The sequence below is a fragment of the Lissotriton helveticus genome, chromosome 9 (assembly GCF_964261635.1).
Source record: "Lissotriton helveticus chromosome 9, aLisHel1.1, whole genome shotgun sequence".
Classification (NCBI taxonomy): Eukaryota; Metazoa; Chordata; class Amphibia; order Caudata; family Salamandridae; genus Lissotriton; species Lissotriton helveticus.
This window is the reverse complement of record NC_136070.1, coordinates 1127831627-1127854285: the sequence shown is the minus strand read 5'-3', so window position 1 is coordinate 1127854285 and position 22659 is coordinate 1127831627. Positions and strand designations below refer to the sequence as shown.

The 22659-nt window shown below is 45.1% G+C and overlaps 1 protein-coding gene and 1 long non-coding RNA gene across 2 annotated transcripts in view; one reads left to right on the top strand and one right to left on the bottom strand.

Moving 5' to 3' along the window:
* Window positions 1–1823: 1823 nt before the first annotated feature.
* LOC144782270 (uncharacterized) lies at window positions 1824–13947 on the bottom strand. The gene is made up of 5 exons (XR_013601127.1): window positions 13504–13947; window positions 3136–3257; window positions 2937–3048; window positions 2740–2830; window positions 1824–2027 (listed from the first exon to the last, which is right to left on the bottom strand). It is a non-coding gene; the product is annotated as an uncharacterized LOC144782270 (long non-coding RNA).
* A 100-nt stretch (window positions 13948–14047) lies between these two features.
* The window catches only part of PSMD6 (proteasome 26S subunit, non-ATPase 6), a 57730-nt gene continuing 49118 nt past the window's right edge, over window positions 14048–22659 (top strand). Inside the window, exons 1-2 of the mRNA XM_078661543.1 lie at window positions 14048–14340; window positions 18481–18686. Coding sequence (XP_078517669.1) covers window positions 14196–14340; window positions 18481–18686 — 351 coding nt within the window. The 5' untranslated portion in view covers window positions 14048–14195. The remainder of the gene's footprint in view (window positions 14341–18480; window positions 18687–22659) is intronic.

Below are 22659 nucleotides of genomic sequence, written 5' to 3'. Positions count from 1 at the left end.
TGCAACTGTAGTAACTCCTGAAGAAATAGATAGATGGACACGAGAAATAGAGAAACCAAAGACAAAGCCAAAACCATTGGATATATACAAATTGAGAATTGAATTGGAGGAACTGATGGCTGGAAATGTGGGACTGGACAGGTTAAACACTCTTAGTGAAGATGAATTATTATTTATTTGTAAAAGCATTACTCGAAATACAAGGGTGTTCCATGCAAAATTAATGGACACCGCAGCCAGCATGGGATTTGACATAGGTAAATCTTAAGTACTGCAAAAACCATATAGAGCCAAATTTTCTGACAAGGATTTAGAAAACATGAATGTGTCCGGAAGAAAAGTATAGATAAGAGAGCTACTAGCATTGTTACAGAAATGGGGAGAATTAGAAAAATGGAAAGCCAAGTGGGCAAAGAAAAAGGAAGAGGTTCAATCGAAACAAATGACTTCAGAATATGTTTTAAAAGAAGCAGAAAAAGTGGGAAAATGATGTCCTATGCGAGAGGTACCGGGTGGAGGTTATGTGCATGTTCCATGGTCCCGACAGGATATTTTGTCATTTACAAATGATTTCCCAAAACTTCGTGAAAAATCTGTAGAATTGTACAGCCAAGTCGAGAGATTTGTAAAAGTTTCAAAGTGTCTTTTGAAAGATCTAGATGGATTATTTGACATTGTAGTTCCAGTAGATTTATGGACCCAATGTAAAATTGCTGTTGATTGGCCTAGTGAGGAGTACCCTAGATACCCAAAGACAGGGGCCCCTTCCGAAGATGTTATGAAGAAATACAACCAGGTAATACTTTACCTCAAAGGGAAGGTGCCTGCAAAAGAGACAGACTGGACTAGAATAGATAGAACCACTCAGAATAAAGAGGAAACTGTGCATGCATATTATGAACGCTCATTGCGGGTATTCAAACAATACAGTGGATTGGATAACATAGATATGAAGGATATGACGCATTTCATTTATCGATTTGTGTCGGGATTAAAACCAGAAATTTCACAATGGATTAAAGATCATAAATTTGTTGGGAGGCCAAGCCAATCGACGAGATCCTTAAATATGCTCAATATTGTGAAGATGAGCTAGACAATAAACAAAAAGAGTTAAAGGAAAAGGTAATGTGGGCACAAGTAAAATTAGCAGAGCACAAGAACACCAGTTACACCAGATAAGTAGTAACCAGAATCAGGGTGATGGAAATGGAAATGGAGGAAGGCCAAGGGGAAAATTCAATAGAGAGTAAGCAAAGCGGAAGTTCCCTTGTCATGGGTGTGGCAAGTTGGGGCACTGGAAGAACGAGTGTAAGGCTGTGCAGAGTGGTAATGTGCAAAATAATGATTTGAATCCACAGACGCAGAATGAGGTGCCGCGGAAGACACAGCAGCAGGTAATACAGAACCAGTTACCTCCTGCACCTATGCCAAATTAAAGGAGCAAAGCACAACAGAGTGTAGATAACACAAATTGAGAGGGAAGTGAAAGGATAGATACAGCAACCTCACAGTTTCTTCTGAGTGATACATTTTTTAGTGAAGAACCTTACTGACGGTGCCTGAGAGGGGAGGACGAGGAGTGCGTGCTTGGCGCCTCCTTGCCGGTAGTTATTTTTGAAAAAGAAGCAGTAGTGAAATTCAATAAATCTAAAGCCAAAAACCTAGGGAGTTCAAACACAAAAATATCTTAAATATTGTGACATGTAGACATTATAAATTGAAACCAAGCATGATTTATGTAACAGGATAATGTTTTTAATTTATTTATCTTTTTTTCTTCATTTTTTTTCGAAATTCCAGTTTAAAAATACCTATAGCTAACACAATAATTGAACAACATACAGTTATAATACACAAATTGCAAAAACAGGTGAGGGGGGGAAGAAAAAGGAAAATCCAAATGACTTAGTTGTAATGGTGGGCTGGCGGAGTTAGCAAAGCTGTGGATGGGAATTCTACACGCGTTTCGGCTATTGCCTTCTTCAGGAGTCCGTCATTTGCAACAGGACAAAAAATAAATCACACTGAAAAACACATAAAAGACCCATGTCACAATTCATACTGTTATATTATTATAGAAAGGTATACATAATTACATTGAAACCCTAGGTATAGGTCCTATTTTTGTAAAAAAGACTTAATATTAAACAGGTATACATTGATGTATATGAAGCAGCTGTATTTATCTAGTAACCGGCTAGTTTAAACCCTTATATATCATTTTGTAACTTGGTTTTGATTCAATTTCAAACATTTCATCTATATACAACTTGTTTTGTGTGGGGTTTTCTTCTTAGATTTATATACATACATTCACGAGAAATTTCTTTTATCATATATCCAGTAAACATTTCAATCAGGTTGTTTGCTTATCTTTTTTCTTGATGCATATTTCTTGAAAAAACTGCATTTATTTACTCTAAACTCTACAACTATTTACATGAATAAGTACAGAAAAGAGAAAGCAGAAGATAAGCGTATAGAGAAAAATAGTGGAAAAGGTCATGAGTAAGACAAAAACATGAGCATATAAAAAATTGTTGCAGCGTTAATTTTTTTTTACAAAATCAAGGGCGAGGGTTTTTTTTGGGGCACAGTCATTTGATCTATTTATAAAGAGGTTTTGCGTCTGCAGAGATCTGTCCTATTCAGAAAACATAGTGAGGCAATCTCATGGGAAACATATTCATGACGTTTGAAAACACTCATAATTATCCCTATGTGAGGACTACTTACATAATTGTTGGCCATCAAAATCTGTATGTTTTTAAAAGATATTCCGGAAATTCTTCATCGGAGAGCAGTACACTAGAGAATTTATTTTTGTCTGAAAGAGATAGATGTTTCCGTATAAGTGCTCGTTTTCTAAGAATGGGTCTGCCTAGTGCGGAACCTACTAGAACTAGTGTATTGAATTCAAATTGAAAGCTTACCGGTTAGCTAATTATCTCTGTAGATAGCTAGAAGATGATTCCAACTTATAATACTACATGGTTACGTTGTTGGCGATGTCCTCTATAGTAACTGTAAAGGAATGTTTTAAACCTAGACAGGGGGGAGAAAAAAGGACCACAATGAGTAAACTGTGCGGTCACAAGATGGCCCTAATACAAAAAATATGTATCTATTTACCTTAATTGGTAAGGACTTGATAAAACTAATATGTATTCCTCACTGTAGTTCTTTTTAAACGCGTCGGTATTCAGTCTGTTAGTAAAACCCACATCGGGGAGATGTGTGACCCTTCGTTATTTCTATAAAAGAAAAGTGCATGACATTAATAAAAATAATAATAATACTCCACTAGGTTCCAGAAGGGGATACTGGACCCTGTTCTTTGCCCGTAGACCAGACAGGGCCATACATTGAAGGAAAGGTTGAAGGAAATGATGTCACCTTTCTGTTGGACACTGGTGCTACCCGTTCTACTGTGAGAACAGCAGACGTTCCAAACCTACTCCTCTTGGGAGAAGCGATCCAAGTAGTGGGCGTTTCTAATAGACAAATTAGTACCCCAGTTACAGAACCTATGGAAGTTAGAATAGGCAATTTTAAAGAAATGCATAGATTTGTTGTCTGTGATTCAAGTCCTGTAAATTTGTTAGGACAAGACTTGTTGTGCAAAATGAATTGCACCATTTTTTTCAACCCCAAGTGGTGTTGAAATTCAAACCCCAGACGAAGACGGAATTTACAAATTAATGTTAGCGAAACAAGCGACAGAAATTAAAAGACTGACAATAGAAGACTTACCAGAAGAATTACAACAGACGGTAAAACCGGATGTATGGGATTTTACTGGAAAAGATGTAGGATTAATGGCAAATGTTGACCCAATAAAAGTGACCATAACAGAAGACACAGTTTACCTAAATACTCGACAGTATAAAATGAGTTCAGAAATAAAAGCAGGTGTTGCAGTAGAAATAAAACGTTTGGTTGAAGCAAGCATTTTACAGGAAATAATGAGCAGTCCTTGAAATTCTCCTATAATTGGTATAAAGAAACCGAGTGGCAAGTACAGGGTCGTACAAGACCTCCGAAAGATTAATAAGATTGTTGTTCCTTGCTGTCCAGTCGTGCCAAATCCTGCAGTGATACTGTATCAGATACCGTGGGAGGCTGGATGGTTTACTGTCATTGATCTGTGTCATGCATTTTTTTCGAATCCATTACACCCAGACAGCAAATGTATTTTCTCATTTGAATTCGACAGTCATGTTTATGTGTGGAATCGTGTCCCTCAGGGGTACACAGAAAGCCCATCGATTTTTTTTTTTTATTTTTTTTTTATTTATTTTTTTAAAACCTTTATTGAGCCTTCACAGGTGTTACACAGCTTGTCGCCTACAACCCAACCGGGCCGGCCGCTAAGAAAGTGTTAAGCAAACAAATATGCATTATCATAGTATAAGTACACCTGCGGTCGTGAGGACATGAGGACAAAGCTCCAAAAAGAAATTGTGAAGAAGGGATTGCGAATGGTCCATGCCGAAATTAGGAGGTTTTCGTTTTCTGTTTTATACCTAAAGAAAGAACATTCAAACTTCGGGAAATCACTTTGTCATCGATATAGGAAACCTAATGCCATTTAGGTGGGAACGTACTTCAGAGTCCATGTCAACAGCACTTTGTACACCTCGGTATGCACAATATTAGTCGTCCCATTATGGTACCCCGCCCCCACCCGGTGTCGCCCTCCCTCACCAACAAGCCCTCCCCCCACACTCACTCCTCCTCGTCCGACTCCGGTGCGTCATCTTCAGGAAGTGGCTCGCAAATCTCACCTCGGTAAGCATTCCATGGGGACCAAACTTTGTTCCACTTGGCCGGGCACCCCCTGGCCAAATACACTGCCCGTTCCGTGACCATGGCCCTGTCCATATTAACACACCATTGCGAGGCCTTCGGTAGATCTGCCACCCCCCAGCGCTGCGCAATATCCCTCTTAGCCATCATCATTCCAATCGTGACCCAGAGGCGGCCATGCCGGGACAAGTCAGTTGGTTCCCACACATTAAGAAGGCAGCGACGAGGCTCTGGAAGCACGGAAACCTCTAGCACTTGTGAGACGGTGCGCAGGATCTGACGCCAATAGGTTTGTACAAGGGAGCAGTCCCAGAGTGTGTGGAATAGTGTGCCCTCCTCCCCGCAGCCTCGCAAGCAGAAGGGGTCAGGGGCTCGCTGTATGCGGTGAAGCAATGTTCTGGTGTAATATGTTCTGTGCAGAACTTTGAGTTGGATGAGTCTCATTCTAGAGGATATGCCCGCGTCTTTGGGGGATGCCAGTGCCTCATTCCATTCATGTTCATCCAACTCCCCCACTTCCTGTTCCCATTTACCCTTAAGAGGCACCAGCGGGTCTGGGGAATTATTTAGGAGTTTCCGGTAGGTAAGGGAGGTGGCCTTTTCCACCATATAGTCAGTCAAGAGGCGATCCTCCAGCGGGGACGACTCCGGGAGAGTCGACCCCACCGGAATAACCGCCAGCAGAGCATGACGAACCTGGACATACCGATAGGTTTCATGCGGTCCCATCTCGTAAAGTTCCTTCAGGCGGTCAAACGTGATGACCGCCCCATGGTCCCACATGTCTCCCACCGTTGAGATGCCTATATCGTCCCAGCGGGAAAACCCCTTGCTGGTCCGAAGGTTGCCCAGAGCACGTGAGTCCCAGAGTGGGGTGAGCTTGGTGATAGTGTCTTTCCATCCCAGCGCAGCGGTGGCCGCATGCCAGGTGGACACCGTGATCTTAGTGGGCCCCTTCAACGACCTGAGTTTACGTTTATCGTAAAGCGGGGCCAGCAGGGTACCAGCCCCAAGCTGGGCCCGATCCGCCTGGAATGCAGGGTCCGATTGCGATGCGTGCAGCCATTGATTGATCGGCCTAAGCTGGGCCGCCCAATAGTAAAGCTGGAGGTTAGGAAGTGCGATGCCACCCTCGTACCAGCCCTTACAGAGCTTGGCGTGAGCTATCCGTGCCGGGCGATTATTCCATAGCAGACCAGAGACCACCGCCGCCACCCTCTTGAAGTACCTGGGGGGCACCGCAAAAGGGGCATTGTCCAGAATATATAGAAAGCGGGGCAGGGATTTCATTTTGAAGAGGGCTGCTTTCCCCAGCATTGTTAGCGCTAATCCTGCCCAGAAGCTCGCATCACGCCTGAGGCGGTCCAGCGGAGGCGCCAGGTTCAATCTTTCGTATTCCGCCGGGTCACTCGTGACGTGAATACCCAGATACTTAAATGACGAGCCGGCCAGCCGTAGGGGGCAGGCTGAGCCAACCGCGGGTAGGCTGCCCGTCAGGGCGTATAATTCGGATTTAGACCAATTAATGGTATAGCCAGACACCTCCCCGTGGGTATTGCAGATGCGTAAGAGAGCCGGGATGCCGTGTTCAGGATCCGTCAGGTAGACCAGCATATCATCCGCGTAGAGCGAAATACGGTCTTCCCAGCCCTCCTTCCACTGAATCCCCTTAAGCAAGGGGGTGGACCTAATGCGGATTGCCAAAGGCTCCAGCGACAGCGCAAATAGCAGGGGGGAAAGAGGGCAACCCTGTCGGGTGCCGCGCATGAGCGGGAAGGAGCGGGAAACGTGGCCATTCGCCACCACATGCGCCACCGGCATGGTGTACAGTAATTTAACCCACGAGATGAAGACAGGGCCAAAACCCACGCACCGGAGAACCTCAAAGAGATAAGCCCATTCGACCATGTCAAAGGCCATCCTTGCATCTAGGGCCAAAATGGCCGCGGGTTCGCCGATTTCATCCGTCCTGGCCAATACCCCATGCACCCGTCGTAAATTGAGTGAGGTGTTCCTGTGGGGCATAAACCCGGACTGGTCCGGGTGAATTAAGTCAGAGAGGTGGGGCATGAGACGGTTTGCCAGAAGTTTCGCCAGAATTTTACTTTCTGCGTTAAGTAAGGATATAGGGCGGTATGAGGAGCATTCCTCCGGGGGCCTACCAGGCTTAGGAATAGCCACAATCGTGGCCGTCCGTTGGTCTAACGGGAGCACCCCCGTAGTACGGCACTCCTCATACATTCGAAGCAGGTATGGGCTAAGAACAGCAGTGCGGTCCTGGAACCACTCAATTGGGATGCCGTTCGGCCCGAGCGCTTTGCCCGTACGTAGGGCCCCAATGGCAATCCGTAGTTCGTCCGCAGTAAAAGGTGTCTCAAGCTCAGCCGCCGCTTCGGGCAACAGTGCCGGGATGGGCAGATCATACAATGCGCTTTGGGCCGCAATCGCAGTGACGTCCCGTTCCGGGGTGTAGACCCTCTCAAAGTGGGCCGCCAATGCTTCCACTATCTGAGCTGGGTCCGTATGAATGGTCCCCTGTTCGTCCTTAACCTGTTGAATCCCCCTGGCAATTCCACCTCTTTTGTCTAGCCAAGCCAGCATTTTCCCTGCCTTGTCCCCCATATCATACACGCGGTTTTGTGTGTCAGCGATGTGACCTTGTGTAACGTGTCGAGCGTGGTCGGTATAGAGACGCTGGGCTAGCATGAGCGCGTGCAGTGTGTCGTCAGTGGGGTCTGTTTCATGGGCAGCGGTTGTTTCGCGCAGTCGTAGCTCGAGCGCCGAGTGTTCCGCCGCCAGTTCTCGTCTATACGAAGTTATGGAGCTAATGGCTTGCCCCCTCAGGACGGCCTTATAGGCCTCCCATAGCACCACAGCCGAGGCTGCGGTAGGCTCGTTCTCCATGAAGTAATGTGTCGTGGAAGTCTGCAGTGCCTTCCGGACCTTAGGTACCTTAAGATATGAGGCACGCATCGGGAAGACGCGGTGGCGTGAGTGTGTTTGTGAAGTAATGGTGAGAGTTAGTGGGGAATGATCAGAGATGCCCCTAGGGTGAATGAGCACCTCTTCGACGCGCTGCAACCCATCCCCCAACGCCAGAAAGTGGTCAATGCGGGACAGACTATTATGGACGGTGGAATGAAAGGTGTACTGTCGCTGTGTTGGGTGGACGTGTCGCCATATGTCTACCAGCCCCAATGCCCCCAGGAACCTCTGGAATCTGGAGGGACCCCCGGGGAGAGCGGTTGCTGGGAACCTGTCGAGTTGTGGGTCGGCAGGGGCATTAAAGTCCCCGCCTAACAAGGTGTCTCCCTCGGGGAGGGACAACAAGAAACCACCCAGGGCAGGTAGCATCACTGAGTGCAAGGACGGCGGGATGTACACCGATACTACAGTCAGTGGGCGCCCATCCCACTGACCAATCACCGCCGCAAAACAGCCCTGCGGGTCAGTTTTCGTGCTGAGGGTGATAAAAGTAGAGGATTTTCTGAGCAGGATACCCGTGCCGCGGGACCCAGTGGAGAAGTCTGAATGGGCCAACATTGCATACCCTCGCCTGTCCAGGGCCTTGGTGGCAGTACCCATTAGATGGGTCTCTTGAAGGAGTATGAGGTCAGGTTTATGACGCTTGACCTCGGACAGAACAAGGCCACGCTTCACTTTATCACCCAAACCGCGCACATTCCAGGCCAGAATCTTGAGGGAGGAGCCGCCCAATCGCGTCTCACCCGCCTGCCTCACAGTAGGCCGTGCACCCACCACCATCGAAACTTAGGGACAAAAACCAACAGCACATGGCCCACCCTCCCAGCATCGTTCCAGTAAATAGCACAGTACATTCTACATTTTTGATCGATAGCATGAATTTCCCGTAAAAATAAACAAACCCCCCCCCAACACCCCCCACCCTGCCTCCCTGCCAAACGGACTCAGAACTGCCCGCCACCCCAACTTAGCAGAGCGCTTAACCCATATCAGAAACAGAGTACTTGCACGTCGGGGGAGAGTGTCCCCCAAAGCAGGCGGTCCCTTTGTAGCCCACGGGTCGTCCGGGCCAGTGTCCATTAACGACTCAATGAAGAATCAGAATGGGAGCATAGTTCAGGAGTAACTTGGTGGCCCCTCGTGGTCTCATCATTCGCCTCCAGTATCCCCCAAGTGTTCCTGTGACGGTGATCCATTCCCGCTGTTTCTGGGTGGAGAGCGTGAGCCCCGCCGGCTCCCTTCTCCCGACCTGTTGCGTCGACGGTTAGAGGCGCGGGTCACAGTGCGCCAGCCATCCAGCCACTCCCTGGCGTTCTCTGCCGAGTCGAAAAACCAGACCTTCTTGTCCGCCACCACTCTTAGCCGGGCCGGGAACAGCATGGAGTACGGCAGTTCTTGGTCGCGAAGCGACTTTTTAACTTCGAGGAATGTTCTCCTCCTACGGGCGACCTCCGCCGTATAGTCAGGAAAGAACGAAATCCGAGAATTCTGGAGTTGGATGGGCAGTGCCACCCTGGCGGCCTGGAGGATTGCATCGCGGTCCCGAAAGTTGAAGAGTCTCGCCAAGATGGGGCGCGGGGCGGCCCCTGGGGCGGGCGTCCCTCCCGGGACCCGGTGGGCCCGCTCCACTGTAAAGAAGTTGGACAGTCCCTTCGGGGCCAGTTTGGTCTTTATAAGATCTTCAACGTACAGGTCCATGGCCCCCTTTGTTTCAGACTCCGGAACCCCCAAGATACGGACGTTGTTGCGTCTGGAGCGCCCCTCCTGGTCATCCAACTTACTTTTCAAAAGTTTATTGTCCGCCTGTAGCCTCTCCATTGCTACTTGTAGTTCAGAAACGTCCTCTATTAAGGATTTATTCACCACCTCCACCTGCTTCACCCTTTCACTCATTTTCTGGAGGTCGGCTCTGATAAGGGTAACCTCCGCCGCGGTCGAGCCCACCGTGGCCTGCACCTGCTCCAGCGCCCGCAGCACGTCGTCCAGCGTGGCCTTTTTAGCGCCGTCGTTGTCAGCGCCCTTCCCCAATGATTTGCGCTGCTCAGGCTGGGTGGATGACTGGTTATCGTAGGCATACTTCCCAAGCTTCGCCTGAGCAGCAATCTGCCGTTGTCCCTTCCCCGCCATTACTGTTCAGCAAGACAAAGTCTATGATGGGGCAGACCGGAGGTCCGTAACCGTCCACGGGGGGGAAGGGAATGCAGAAAGGGGGGGGGGGGGGCCAAAACGGGTGGTTGCTGGCGCTATTCGAGTGCCGCCGGCCGCCGCGGAGCTGTGGCGGCTTCGGCTGAATCAAGCAAAATGGCGACTGGTGCTGCACAGGTCCGCCGGCTTGTGTCGAGCGCAGCCAAGGGGCACAGCTGCCCAGTGTCACCGTGTACTCAGCGTGAGGGGTAGATCGGGCGGTGGGGAGGATCGCCAGCCAATAGTGTAGGACGATGGCGTCGTCGGCTACTTCCGGATGGGTGCGCCGGGGAGGATGAACTTCCGCCCGGCCACAGGAATCAATCGACACCGGGGCTCGCCTCGCGTCACCAGGCCCGTCTTCCACAAGGGACGGAGATGAGGTTCCGCCCCGATGCCGGGGTCCAAGCGCTCCCAAATTTTCAGTACCGGTGCCGTTCGGTCACCGCACCCAGGACACCCTCTTCGGACTGAGCCGTGAGCGGATAGACATGCGGATTGTTGCGGGAAGCCGCCTCGCTACGGGAGCCTCTCTAGGTTGCTGCCGCCATCATCGGCTGCTAGCCACGCCCCCTCGCCCATCGATTTTTTATCAAAATTTGGAAAAAGTGCCTTGAGTCATTGGTACTGCCTGGACAATCAGTTTTGGTCCAGTATATAGATGACCTATTGGTGGCATCCAAAACTCGGAATGATTGTGTTGTCGATACTATTGCCTTACTGAATCGCTTAGGTGAAGGAGGACATAAAGTGTCACCAGAAAAATTGCAATTCTGCAACACGTCAGTGAAATATCTGGGGCACCAGATAGAAAAGGGTGTCAGAAGGGTTACCTCAGAAAGAATCAGAATAATTAGAAACATGAATTTGCCTCATACCCAAAAAGAGATTAGAATGTTTCTTGGAGTTGTAGGATACTGCAGGCAATGGATTGTGGGATTTGCAGTCCTAGCAAAGCCATTAATACAAATGACAAAGAAAGGAGCCAAGGACCCAGTAGAGTGGGATGACGAAAGCATGACTGCTTTTGTAAAATTACGAGAATGTCTGTGTACAGCTCCAGCATTAGGGATGCCTGACTATTCTAAAGAGTTTGCACTGTTTTGTGACACCCAAGATAATTGTGCACTTTCAGTTCTGACTCAAATTCATGGTTTGGTGAGACGTCCAGTGGCATATTTTTCTTCCACATTAGACCCTGTCGCAGCTGCATTACCTGGATGTCTGAAAGCAGTAGCTGCAACTTGCATGAGCCTTGAGCAGAGTGAATCCATAATTATGGGACATCCTGTAACTGTGTATGTTCCACATGCAGTTGTAATTTTGCTAACAAGGACTAAGACCCAGTATCTCACACCTAGTCGGCTGACTAAGTACGAGAGAATCCTTGTAGGTGCAGAAAATGTAACCATTGCTAGGTGTAATATCCTGAATCCAGCAAACTGCTACCTAATTCACATACTGCAGAAGTGAAGGGAGAAGTTGAACATGACTGTATTGATCTGACTGAATATAGTACAAAACCACAACCAGACATAAGAGAAGAGCCATTAATTGATTCAGAATATGAGCTATTTGTAGATGGCTCTTGTATGAGACATGAGGAAGGAGGTCTGAGCGCTGCTTACGCAGTGTGCACATTGGGAGGTCCAGTTAAAGCATCCCATTTGCCTGGAGTCAAGTCCGCACAAGTAGCCAAATTGGTTGCCTTGGCAAAGGCCTGCAAATTTGGGAAAAATTGGAAAATAACCATATATACTGACAGCCAGTATGGTTACGGGGTTGTGCATGACTATGGCCAACTGTGGATGCAAAGGGAGTTTCTGACTTCTTCAGGTATTCCAATCAGAAATGGTCAATACGTAAAGGATTTACTTGAAGCAATCCAGTTACCAAAAGAAGTGGCTGTGGTCAAGTGTGCTGCTTACAAATCTGGCAACGACAAAGTGACAACTGGTAATCGATATGCTGACCAGTTAGCCCAGCATTGTGCAAAATATAAAATGGCTGTTAATAAAAAGGTTGAGGTGGGCGGAAACAGCTGCCAACTTATGTTGCTGGAAGGTGTGAACACGCTGTACTCCATATTTGCTAAAACTGCGGCTGCGTGAAAATCTCAAGTCTCTGGAGCAGTGACCTTTGATTGATTGATTGATTGATTGTGGGCTTCTAAAGCGCTAGAATCGACTCCCGAAGGAGTATATCTGCGCTGTAGACCGCTGGGAACCCGTCCTGGCTTTCCCTGTGAGATGATCCCTACTGTGTATCTCCAAGGTGAAACCAGGCATCCCCGGCGTATGTGGGGGGCCGTTGTGGAGATGAGGCAAGCTAATGCCCAGAGTTGCAGAGTGTGATCCCTAGTTAGAGTAGGCACGAGGCGAAAATTATCGAGTCCGTTTACCCTGGTCCAAGACCCTGCCGCGTCAGGAATTGAACCCTGGTCCCGGGCCGTCCTATAGCCAAGGAGCTGACTGACTAGAAGATGCTCCTGGGAACGTGCACTTGTGAACCCAAATTTCTACAATGTTAAACAATTTATTTGTCAATAGAACATCCATTGTTGGGTGGAATAAAACCTCATGAGAACCTGAATTTGATGGGTGGGAACGTAAATTTGAAGAAGAGACTGTAAAAATCTCAAATTTGGTGTGGTGTGACCACCTCTCCTCCTCTTTTGTCCAATCGAAATTGGGGATCCTTACACTTGCAACATTGGGGGGTGGTACACTGCCCTGGAAAATGGTATAACTAGGGTAGGCTTAGCTAGTTAATTTGTCCGACTTGTCCGAATAGCTGACCTGTTTTTTCCCCTCCCTATAGTTGAACGTTAAAAAGCTTGGATTGCATATGTTTCCCCTTTTCTTACCCTTCCCTTATGGAAATTGATCTAATTCATTTTCTGATTTAATAGCATGTTCCATTTTTCCCCACCTTTAGTTGAATGATCAAATCATTAGTGATTGCAATAGTATGTTCCTTTTTCTTACCTTCCCTTTGAAAACTTGCTAAATGATTAGTATATTATATCTTTTGCATAGTTATACATTATTTCTGATCTTCGTTATTGAGAGTCTTATTGTGTTCAATCTTTGGATCGTGACCATTTTTGAAGTTTAGATAAAGAGTTTAAAACTTTCCAGAGTGTGGTTATTATATGTGTGCATGTTATTTGCTACCTAATTTAAACTAACTCCCTGATCCAATAGGTTACAGGTACCGGTGACAAGGATTGGTAAGTCAATGGTATAGGACCTAGTAGGTAAAATATCTGGTAGTAGAGCGTAGGTTACCTGATTAAGAAAATGTGTAATTGATTATGGGCCCAGGGGAGTATGGTAAAGTTATAGTCGGGTGACCTGTGCGCTCTATCACTACCATTCCTATGTGATTTTAGAGTTTATCTGTTTGTATCTCTTCCTTGAGTGACTTTACAACTTGTACATTTGCAAGTTTTCCCTCCTTTCACACCACTTGTATATATAACTCTAACCACTAGTATATGTAGTAGACCTTTGTACTTACTACCATTCCTATGTGATTTTAGAGTTTATCTGTTTGTATCTCCTCCTTGAGTGACTTTCCAACTTGTACATCTGTGATGTTTCCCTTCTTTCGCACCATTTGTACATTTGCAATTTTTTATCTCCTGTTTATAACTCCTTGTAACTCATGTAATCCAAAGTCCTTATGTAACGCAACTGGTTCTTTGTACGGCGCTCTGACACCTTCGGGTAATGTTCGTGCTATATAAAATCGCATTAAATAAAAAACAAAAAGTACAGAAGCAAAGATTCCACGCCTCTCCTCTCCCCAACTTTACACTTTCATCTATTGCGTTATCCCCATACAACGCATTTATTAATTTCATGTACTGCAAGTTTCTCTGGCGCTGATTGCAAACCCTATAGTCGCTGCAATGCGCTTCTTGATTTCCATTTCAAACTGCTCGATACCGTAATCCTCGCACCGCCCTACTCTTATCATGACAGCTTCAGACGCCCAAAGAAACTATAGATATCAGGCCAACCCATTCTCGGCATCCGGATGTGCGTTCAGCGCATCTGCCATAGTCTTAGAGTCGGTATCCGGAAGCATTTCTTTTGCGTTCCAGCAACAACAGGTCGGGTCGCACAGGAAGTGCGTCGAAGCGCTTCCGGCGCCGCTACACTTGCTGTGTCAGTCTGCTCTAGAGTGGCTTCTTCTCATCCGCAGAGATGCCGCTGGAAAATCTGGAAGAAGAGGGGCTCCCTAAAAACCCGGACCTGCGCATCGCGCAGCTCAAGTTTCTACTGACCCTGGACAAGCATCGCGGAGATGTGGGTGTTAAGGAAGAGCTGATGGAAGCTGTAAAGAGCAACAGTAAGTGTGTGTGTGTGAACAGACTAGGTGCTCCAGTTGGGAACCGGCTCGAGAGAGGGTCCTGCATAATCACCAAGTTTACATAGTGACAGTCACTGGAGCGGGACCTGCAAGTCCATATCACTTATAGAATCAGATGCTATTTATATTTAGTATGTTTACCACAATGATGTAGGGTATACTATAACAATAGATGCTAGTTTTAAGGATACGAGTCCTATGTAATGGAGGCGCTCCCATGACTAAAACCTACCATAGAGCCTCAGGTAAAAATGACTTTATAGAGTTACAGTGCACCGTCTCCAACAGCTCCTGAGTGAAGGTGTTTAACCAAGTTTCAGCTTTTAGCACAGTGGCCAGGTGTATGTACGTACAGGCCATTTGATGGGTTATGATGAGTCGGCTTGTGTAGTTTAAGAGCAAAACACGCTCCAAGAAGAGACTTAAAAAAGAAGCACGTCCATTACAGATGGTACAGGAACAAAAGGAGGTCTCGTGGATATTTAAATCACGCCTTTGTTTTGGGCCCATCTGCAAACTAAAATCAGAAACCGTCTGCACATTGCCGCTCTGAATGGAATGCAGACTTCTTGCAGGCACTGATGATTATGTCATGGTGTCTAAAAAATGATCCCAAGACAAATTCAGCATGTTTCTGTGTGTCGACCGGATCTCACATACGACCCAGATATAGCATCTGGGATCCTGTGCAATCCCACTAATTTCCAGCACTCCTCATTAGGATGCCCCTCTGTAAGAAGGACTGAATGCCACACAGGTTTACCATAGAGGCGTGTGGTGACAATGAGATACGATTTTGGTTCGTTGGTGGTCTTGATTGAGAAGTGAGGTGAATTCTTTGTAATTAGTAAGTGGTTAGAATCTGGCAGTGGAGAAGAAAAGTCCTCTAATCTTATGAAGGAAACAAACTGTCTAAGGTTTCTGACTAATCGTGTGGGAGTGATAAAATCATGGGCAAAGACAGGTGGGAAGAGCAAGTTTGTATTTTCTAGAAGTTGATCCTTAAAGGGTGACTGTGAGTCCAGGCCAATGCCTCCCAATAAGGAATTGGGGATTTTCTTTGTCTGAAGGTTGGCCATGAAGAAGGAAAGGTGTACGTTTAACTGCATTGCAGTGACAAGAGCAACCATTAGGACGAGCTCTAATAGGAGCATAAGAAAGAGCATACAGAACATCATTACCGAATATCAACTGGTAAGGAGAAGGGTTGAAAGATTGATAAGTACCAAGAAATAGAGAATGATCCTTTGGTGTAAGAGGAATCAGAACTTTCCGATGTTGTGCTTGCTGTGTCAGTGATAGGATGGACTTGCTTGGTAGTGACTGTCTTCATTTTTTTACCTGATTTTTCAATAGTGAGCTTGAGATCTCAAATTCTTGGTATTCTATTGTCCTTTGGGAATGGCCTTAAATCACATATCAAGAAGGACAAATAAATAAATCAAAATGAGTAAATGAAAAACACTTGCACCAAGGGGGAGACCCAACCAAACAACGCCCTCAAATAATTCTGGCGAACCCTATAGGCTTTTTTGATTGCCCTCACCCACTAAAGAGTGGCATGCTTCATCATAGGGCCGCTAGCACACCCTTAATTAGTCCAATGTCTGAGTGGGGCGCTTATTCTTAACATAAAGAGTTTTGATATATGAACCGCAATAATTTCAAACTAGGGATCCCATAATGCAGAGAACAAATAGAATTAAAACTTTCTAGGAGGGTACTCGCCTATAAATTTATTATGGGTCCCTCTTGGCAGGATTAACATTTCTTACGAGTGGGTATATGTGAGAACCTACGACTCCATTACCCTGTCTACTCATACGGACATGTTTCAGCCTATTAAATCGCCCATCAGTGTCGAAGGCCTTCCTCAGGATACAGTTCCCTTTTATTTAATGACACTCTCTCCTACTTATTCACTATATACTAATAGAGTGTGTGTCTGTGGCCATACTTTCCCTTATTAGACAGTTTAGTAGACTCACTTCGAGTGGTGTACCCAAGTTTCATTGTTCGTAGTCCAAACCCTGGGACAGATTGGGGACATTGCCCTGTAGTCACACATTCGTCAAGGTGAAATGTGGCCACTCTGCTCCCTCCGTCTAGGCCAGCATATTCCTACTTCTTTATATGACTTGTGTTCTGGTGAGAGTATAACGAAATACTAATTTCAAGGGATAGCTAAGACACTCTACACCAAAAGTTTTGTGTATTGTTAGAGGAATTAGAGGGGCTTCAAGGAGGACATTATATAGTTGTGCCTTTTTTAGATCTATTTTATAGATGGCACATGCACAGTGGGCTTAGAGCCTGCCCATTGCTTAGCATTGGCTGGCTTTATTGTCACTTCCATTGGCTTGCTTCTTATTTGTTTGCTTGTGTAGATTTTCCTTCCTCTTCGTGCATTTGTCCCTGCTCTGGAGTATAGATGCACTCCCTTTTCCTTCTGCTGGTCAATTTTCAGGCATTCATTTTTTCTGTAAGCACTACAGGAGAGTACATGAGTTTTCCATCTGTCTTCCTCATGTACTCCCCTCCGCCACACCCTTTTGCTTTTTGCCCTTGTGCTTCTCCCCACCTTCGGCTGTGATGTGCTCTCCCTGCGTTTCTTTATCACCCCTGTGTTTCTTTCTCACCCATGTGCCTCTCTCCTGAGCTCTTCTTTGTGCTCTCTCATCCGTTTGCTTCCCCCGCTCAACTTCTTTTCATTTGTTTCCCTCCCGCGCCCTCTTTGTTACCCCTCCCACGCTCAACGTTGCTTTCCCCATACCCTGTGTTCCTGCCCCCCCTTTTGTTGCTTGCTCACCCCTGTTGTCCACAATTCCGACCCCTCTATTGCTTCCCCTCTATTGCTTCCCCTCACCAGCTCACGCTACTTTTTTCTTTTTGATTACCAATCCAACTTGGAAACCAAAAAGGGAAAAACTCATGTTCATCATTTTGTAGTCAAGAGCATGCTTGGTGCGCGTGCATACAAGATGCACCATATGCGTTTTTCTCTTTTTTAGCTATGCTGCACAGCTTCTTTTTTTTTGCCTAAAAGCCAGTAGGTTCCAAAGGTGATAAGTATTGACATAGCCAATGCATGTTTGATGGAGGCACTTTTTGGTTTTTGGGCAAGGAATTTTTTATTTTTATGAAGCTGTTCGATTTGTCACTTTAGTAGAGCAGCATTCATGATGTTCCTGTAATCCTAATGCCTTATCTAGAAGAGAGAGGGGCTGGTGATTTACACTGAGTGGTTTCTCTGGAGCAGCGATATTTTTACTTTGTTCAGTTGGACATATAAACCATTTATCTGCAGACCCAAAGTCATGTCATGGCAAACAGGGCGTCCTCAAATCCTTTACACTAAGATTGGAGGGGAGATCATGAATGGTGAAAACGGGTCGATTCGCAAGTCTGCCATCATGCCAGGGATGAAGCTGGGTGTTCTGTGTGTGGCAGGAATTGAAGGAAATATGTTTATATGGCCTGTGCTGGTCAGCCCTATGTAGCTAAAGAATATGGTTATTAATTGTATATTTCTTAATATCAAGGTTTTCTAATAATTTTAAAAATGTGTATCCTTTGTTTGTAAAATCCTGGCATAACAGACTTGTTAATTGTTATTGTTAAATACATTTATATCGCGCTCAGCTACTCGGCAGGGTGTACCGGCGCGTAATATCACCACCAGTATCTTTCCACCAGGTGACTAGATGTGTGAGGGAAATTGTTTTTATGTTAAAACTTATAAATGTTAAAATATTGATATTTTTATTTGGGTGATTTTTAATACTTCTAACATACTTTTTATTGGAGTGATTATCTGTTTAATAACAAATGTTAGCAGGACTTGTGTTTACATTCTATTTTAGGTTCTGTTTTGTGGAGAAGCAGTCTTGTAGATATTAATGCATCTGCTGCACTTGGCTGTATGTTACAATGCCTTTTATTTAAATCAAACAAAATTGAACTAGTTGCGGAGTAGACATTTCATGTTTTTGCATATAGATCACAATGGTTCCTGCGTGACGGTGAGTTTTTGCTATCGGAGTGGCGTGTACTCTATATTTTAGGTGTACGTTAAAGGTTACTAGTGTTATTGTGGTTGTCTTTTTTTTCCTTCCACAGACATGGCACCATATTATGAGGGACTATGTAAACAGCTTGACTGGCAAGTAGATACCGACCTGTTAAATAAAATGAAAAAGGCTAATGAAGATGAGTTGAAACGGCTTGACGATGTATTAGAAGATGCAGAAAAGAACTTGGGTGAAAGTGAAATTCGTGATGCCATGATGGCAAAAGCTGAATATCTCTGTCGAATTGGTGACAAGGTGAGTTGATGTCACCCTCTTTTGTTGCCAGTACAAATGTTATGCAGTTCTAGCCGATAAGAAAGTAAAGTGTGTGTGTGTGTATTTATTATTATTTATTCTGCCACTCTAAATGTCATTTTTTGCATTTATTAAGAAAGCAGTTTTGCTATCTACCTGCATTTCAGGAAACAATTAAAACATTCTTATTTTAAGCTGGCCATGTCATTACTCTCTTCCCTGTCTTGTGGTTCTGGATTCCCATAGGTAAAGCGCTGAGATGCCCCTGGGTGAGTCATGCGCTATATAAGAATCCATAACATAACAACATCTTAGTATTTATTCTTTAACTTATGGTTTTTTTAGCACAATATGTGGCTTGGTATGCAGTAGCTTGCTCAGTTAAATTAGGTACTGTTTATTCTATCAGTATGTTGACTGTGATAACTCTGGTATCAGGTCACCATGAAGTTTGACTCCAGTCACACACACATTCCATGCCCTTTAGTGTTGCCTTAGTGGATCGTAAAAATATATCCATTCTATAGTAGCTTAGAGTTTGTATAAGGAATAGAAGCATTGGAAAAGCAAATCAGTCTTGCTTTGCCATTGCTTTGTGACCGCCACTGTTGGCTTTGCCAATGTCTGATACTTTTGAAATGGGCCACATTGGCAAAGCCCATAAGCATGACTGGCTATCTTGAAAGATTATTTGGTATTCTTTCAAGATGGCCACCATGTTACATGATGCAAAATTCTCTGTCTCTGTGACGCAGCGATTTTGTAGTACAGAAAAAAATGTAAATAATGTTTCTTGCTTTCAGTATGGCTGTCATATTGCGTGGCACACCCGGATGTGATGCAACATGGTGGCGATCTTGAAAACACACAAAATATGATTTTTCTGTACTTTGAACTTGGCTGTCATGTTCCGTGTGTTACAACATGACCACCACCTTGGAAGTTTAGAAAAATAAATTGTATCTACTTTTGAAGACAATCCTACAACTGCAATTGGTTCATCCGTTGTCACCTCTCCACCTGTCTTTGGCAGAGCCAGTAACAGTGAGGGGTCAGGTAGAAGCAGTGACGGAGAAGGGGAAAGATAGCCAGACACAATTCTGCAGTAGTGCACAGTGTCTGAGATGATGGGGGGGGGGGGGGGGGGGGGGGACCATCCATAGGGTATGAGGGAAAAAAGAGAGTGCAGGGTGTTCAATAATGGCAGTCCGCCATGATCGAATTGGAGCATTTTACAGTTGCCAGGCCCTAAAGGAAAAGATAATTATTTGAAAGCGAGTGACAGGGATGGATGGGGAGCACCAAAATGAAACAAATTGAGAAGCCATGGAGAGAAAGGCCGGGCAGATTGGGAAAGCACTGACAAAGAGCATTCTGGGACCCCCTTGATAGAATATAAATACAAGTAATAATAAGCAAAACCAATAGATGTGGCTTGTTTTAGGCGTGTGTGTTCCTTTGATGCTCCTATCGTGTGTTGTGTCATAACACCAAAACTTTCCTTAAAGGCAACAGTAACTGTAAGACCATACCCACATGGGCATAAAGACACACACACATATACAGAACACATATGCAGTCAGATTGCATGGATGATTGGGTGTTTCTAGGTGCACACAGTGGAGAGGTGTTAGTTAGAGTGGCACAGTTGCATAGTTGGAATGGTAGACATGTAGGTAAATGGATGGAAGAATGGATAGATTTTGAAAGATAAAAGCTTGGTGGACATAATCTTAGAGAGGGTGGATTATGGAGATATTGGGTGAAGTATGAATGGATGTTAAAAGGAGTAGAGTTAGAAAGTAGAAGAATTGGATTGCATGTAAGAATAATTATGAATAAGTAAAGGAGTAAGAGAAGGTGTAAGTAGAAATATGTAAGAAAAAGATAAAAGGTGTGTGGTAGTATATAAACAGTGAAGTATGAGTAGGCATGTTTATAGTAAGTAGAAGTACGACTATGACTAAGGTTAAATAGTAAGGAACAAGTAAAGACGTAGGAATAAGAATAGCTGCAGGTAGAAGTAGTAGGGAATAGAATACGTAGGTATAGGTAGGAATAATTAGAATCTGCTATGAGTACATAAGGGTATCTAAGCAAGCATATGTACGGTGTAGGTAGGAGTAAGTAGGAATAAGAGTAGGAGTAAACACGTAAGACTATGTAGGAGTAATATTAGAAGTGAATGGGTTCAAGTAGGAATGAGAATAGGTGTATGTAGAACTAAAAGCAGGCATTTGTAGGAATAAAAGTAGCAGTAAGTATTGGAGTATGGTAGAAGTAACTTGAATTAAGTGAGGAAAGAAGATTAAAAGAAGTAATAAGGAAGATTGAGCAGGCATTAGTAGGTAGGAGTAAGTAGGGTAAGTATTTTAATTTTAAGCCAGTCACTTAGTTCTCGTGGTAGTCGTGTGGGATGTATGGGTTATAAACAAAAATTCTGCACATTTGTATCTAATTAATTAAACCAATCATATATATGAAAGATGTCATAAGTTAAGCAAGATCAACCAAGCAGAATATCGAATCCTATTTAGTGTAAAAAGAGAACAATTAACATGTAATTTTCAGCAGCAATATTCGATTTTGTAATTTGTCCCTTCTTGTATTTAAAATGATCTCCATTGTACCATGAAATTGACATTCATATCAAGTACCGTTGCTTCTATTACATTAGATTTCATTGGAACACAACACACACATCTTTGAACCTGCTGTGAATGCATTATGCTTTCTTCTAAAGGGATGTAGTCTGTGGTCAAAACTCTATAAATTCATAACTGCATATCATTTAAGGCAACACCAAAGGTAAGATTGTATAATTTCAAACACCCACTGGCTTCATAAGTACACTTATCAGGCTTGCATACTACTTACTGAAGGCAAAGTGTGCAGAGTCTGCTCTAATAGCTCTGGCACACCACTATCGTACTAACTTCAAAGACGAAAATGCCCCCTTCCAACAAACCTTTAGGAGGGCATGACCTCATTCTACAGCTGAGAGTACGAATATCCAATAGCGAAAAAAGATCATGCAGAGGCCCTATCTGCGTTGAGATTGTGGGGTGAACCCAAGCCAGCGAGCCCAGCTCCATTCAGAAGCAGCAGGAAACTGTCAAACACGTTCAACATAAAGTGACTACCCAATAGTGTATGTTTGCTGCAATGTTCCTGTAGTCCATGCAAGCGCATCCAGCATCTTTCTGCTGCTTCCATATGCAAAGGCCTCTGTCTAGTGAATTTTCTTTTTGTTTGCTGCCCATTGCAGAGCGCTTCTATTATTCAGCACCAGTTCCCGTGCAGGACCATATCTGGTGGGTATTCATTTTTAGGTCAAGGTACTATCCGGTTCGTCAGAACCGGAAGTAGCGAGATCTTATGTTACTTAGAGGGGCTCTTAATCCCGCCTCTAATTTTGGCTCTCTCTCCCATTGGCTGGCTTCCTAAATGGAGGCCAGCCATTGCAGGAGAGAGCCGTCACTCCAAATAGGCTCCGTCCTTTTTGGATTTGGAGGTGTGTTCGGCGTTCTTCTTTCCACGTTTTAGCCACGCCCCCAAATCCGAAAAAAAGACGGAGCTTGCCTCCGTGTTATTAGGCTGCTCTTTCCTCGACCCCCCTCTCCTGCGCATGCGCAGTGTCCCTGCCACCTCACTGGCTGGCTCAGTGGTGCGCTTGATTTGTGCCCTAGCGCAGGGAGCGGTTTATTTTTCACGAGGACTTTGGGAGCGCTTAATTTATCTTTACCGCCGGTGCCCACCCGGCATTGCCAGGTGAAATTGTCCCCGTTGCCGCCCGGCCGAGACCAGGAAGTCAGGCAGGCCGGGGGCGGGACTGCGGGACATCCCATGACATCATCCCCCGGGCTGCGCTCTGATTGGCTGCCGGCCCGGGACAGGAAAGAGGAAGTCGGGAGCTGCCTGCCGGGGCTCCCATGCCTCTCGTCTAAAATTATCTCCGTTTCAATGTTAGTCT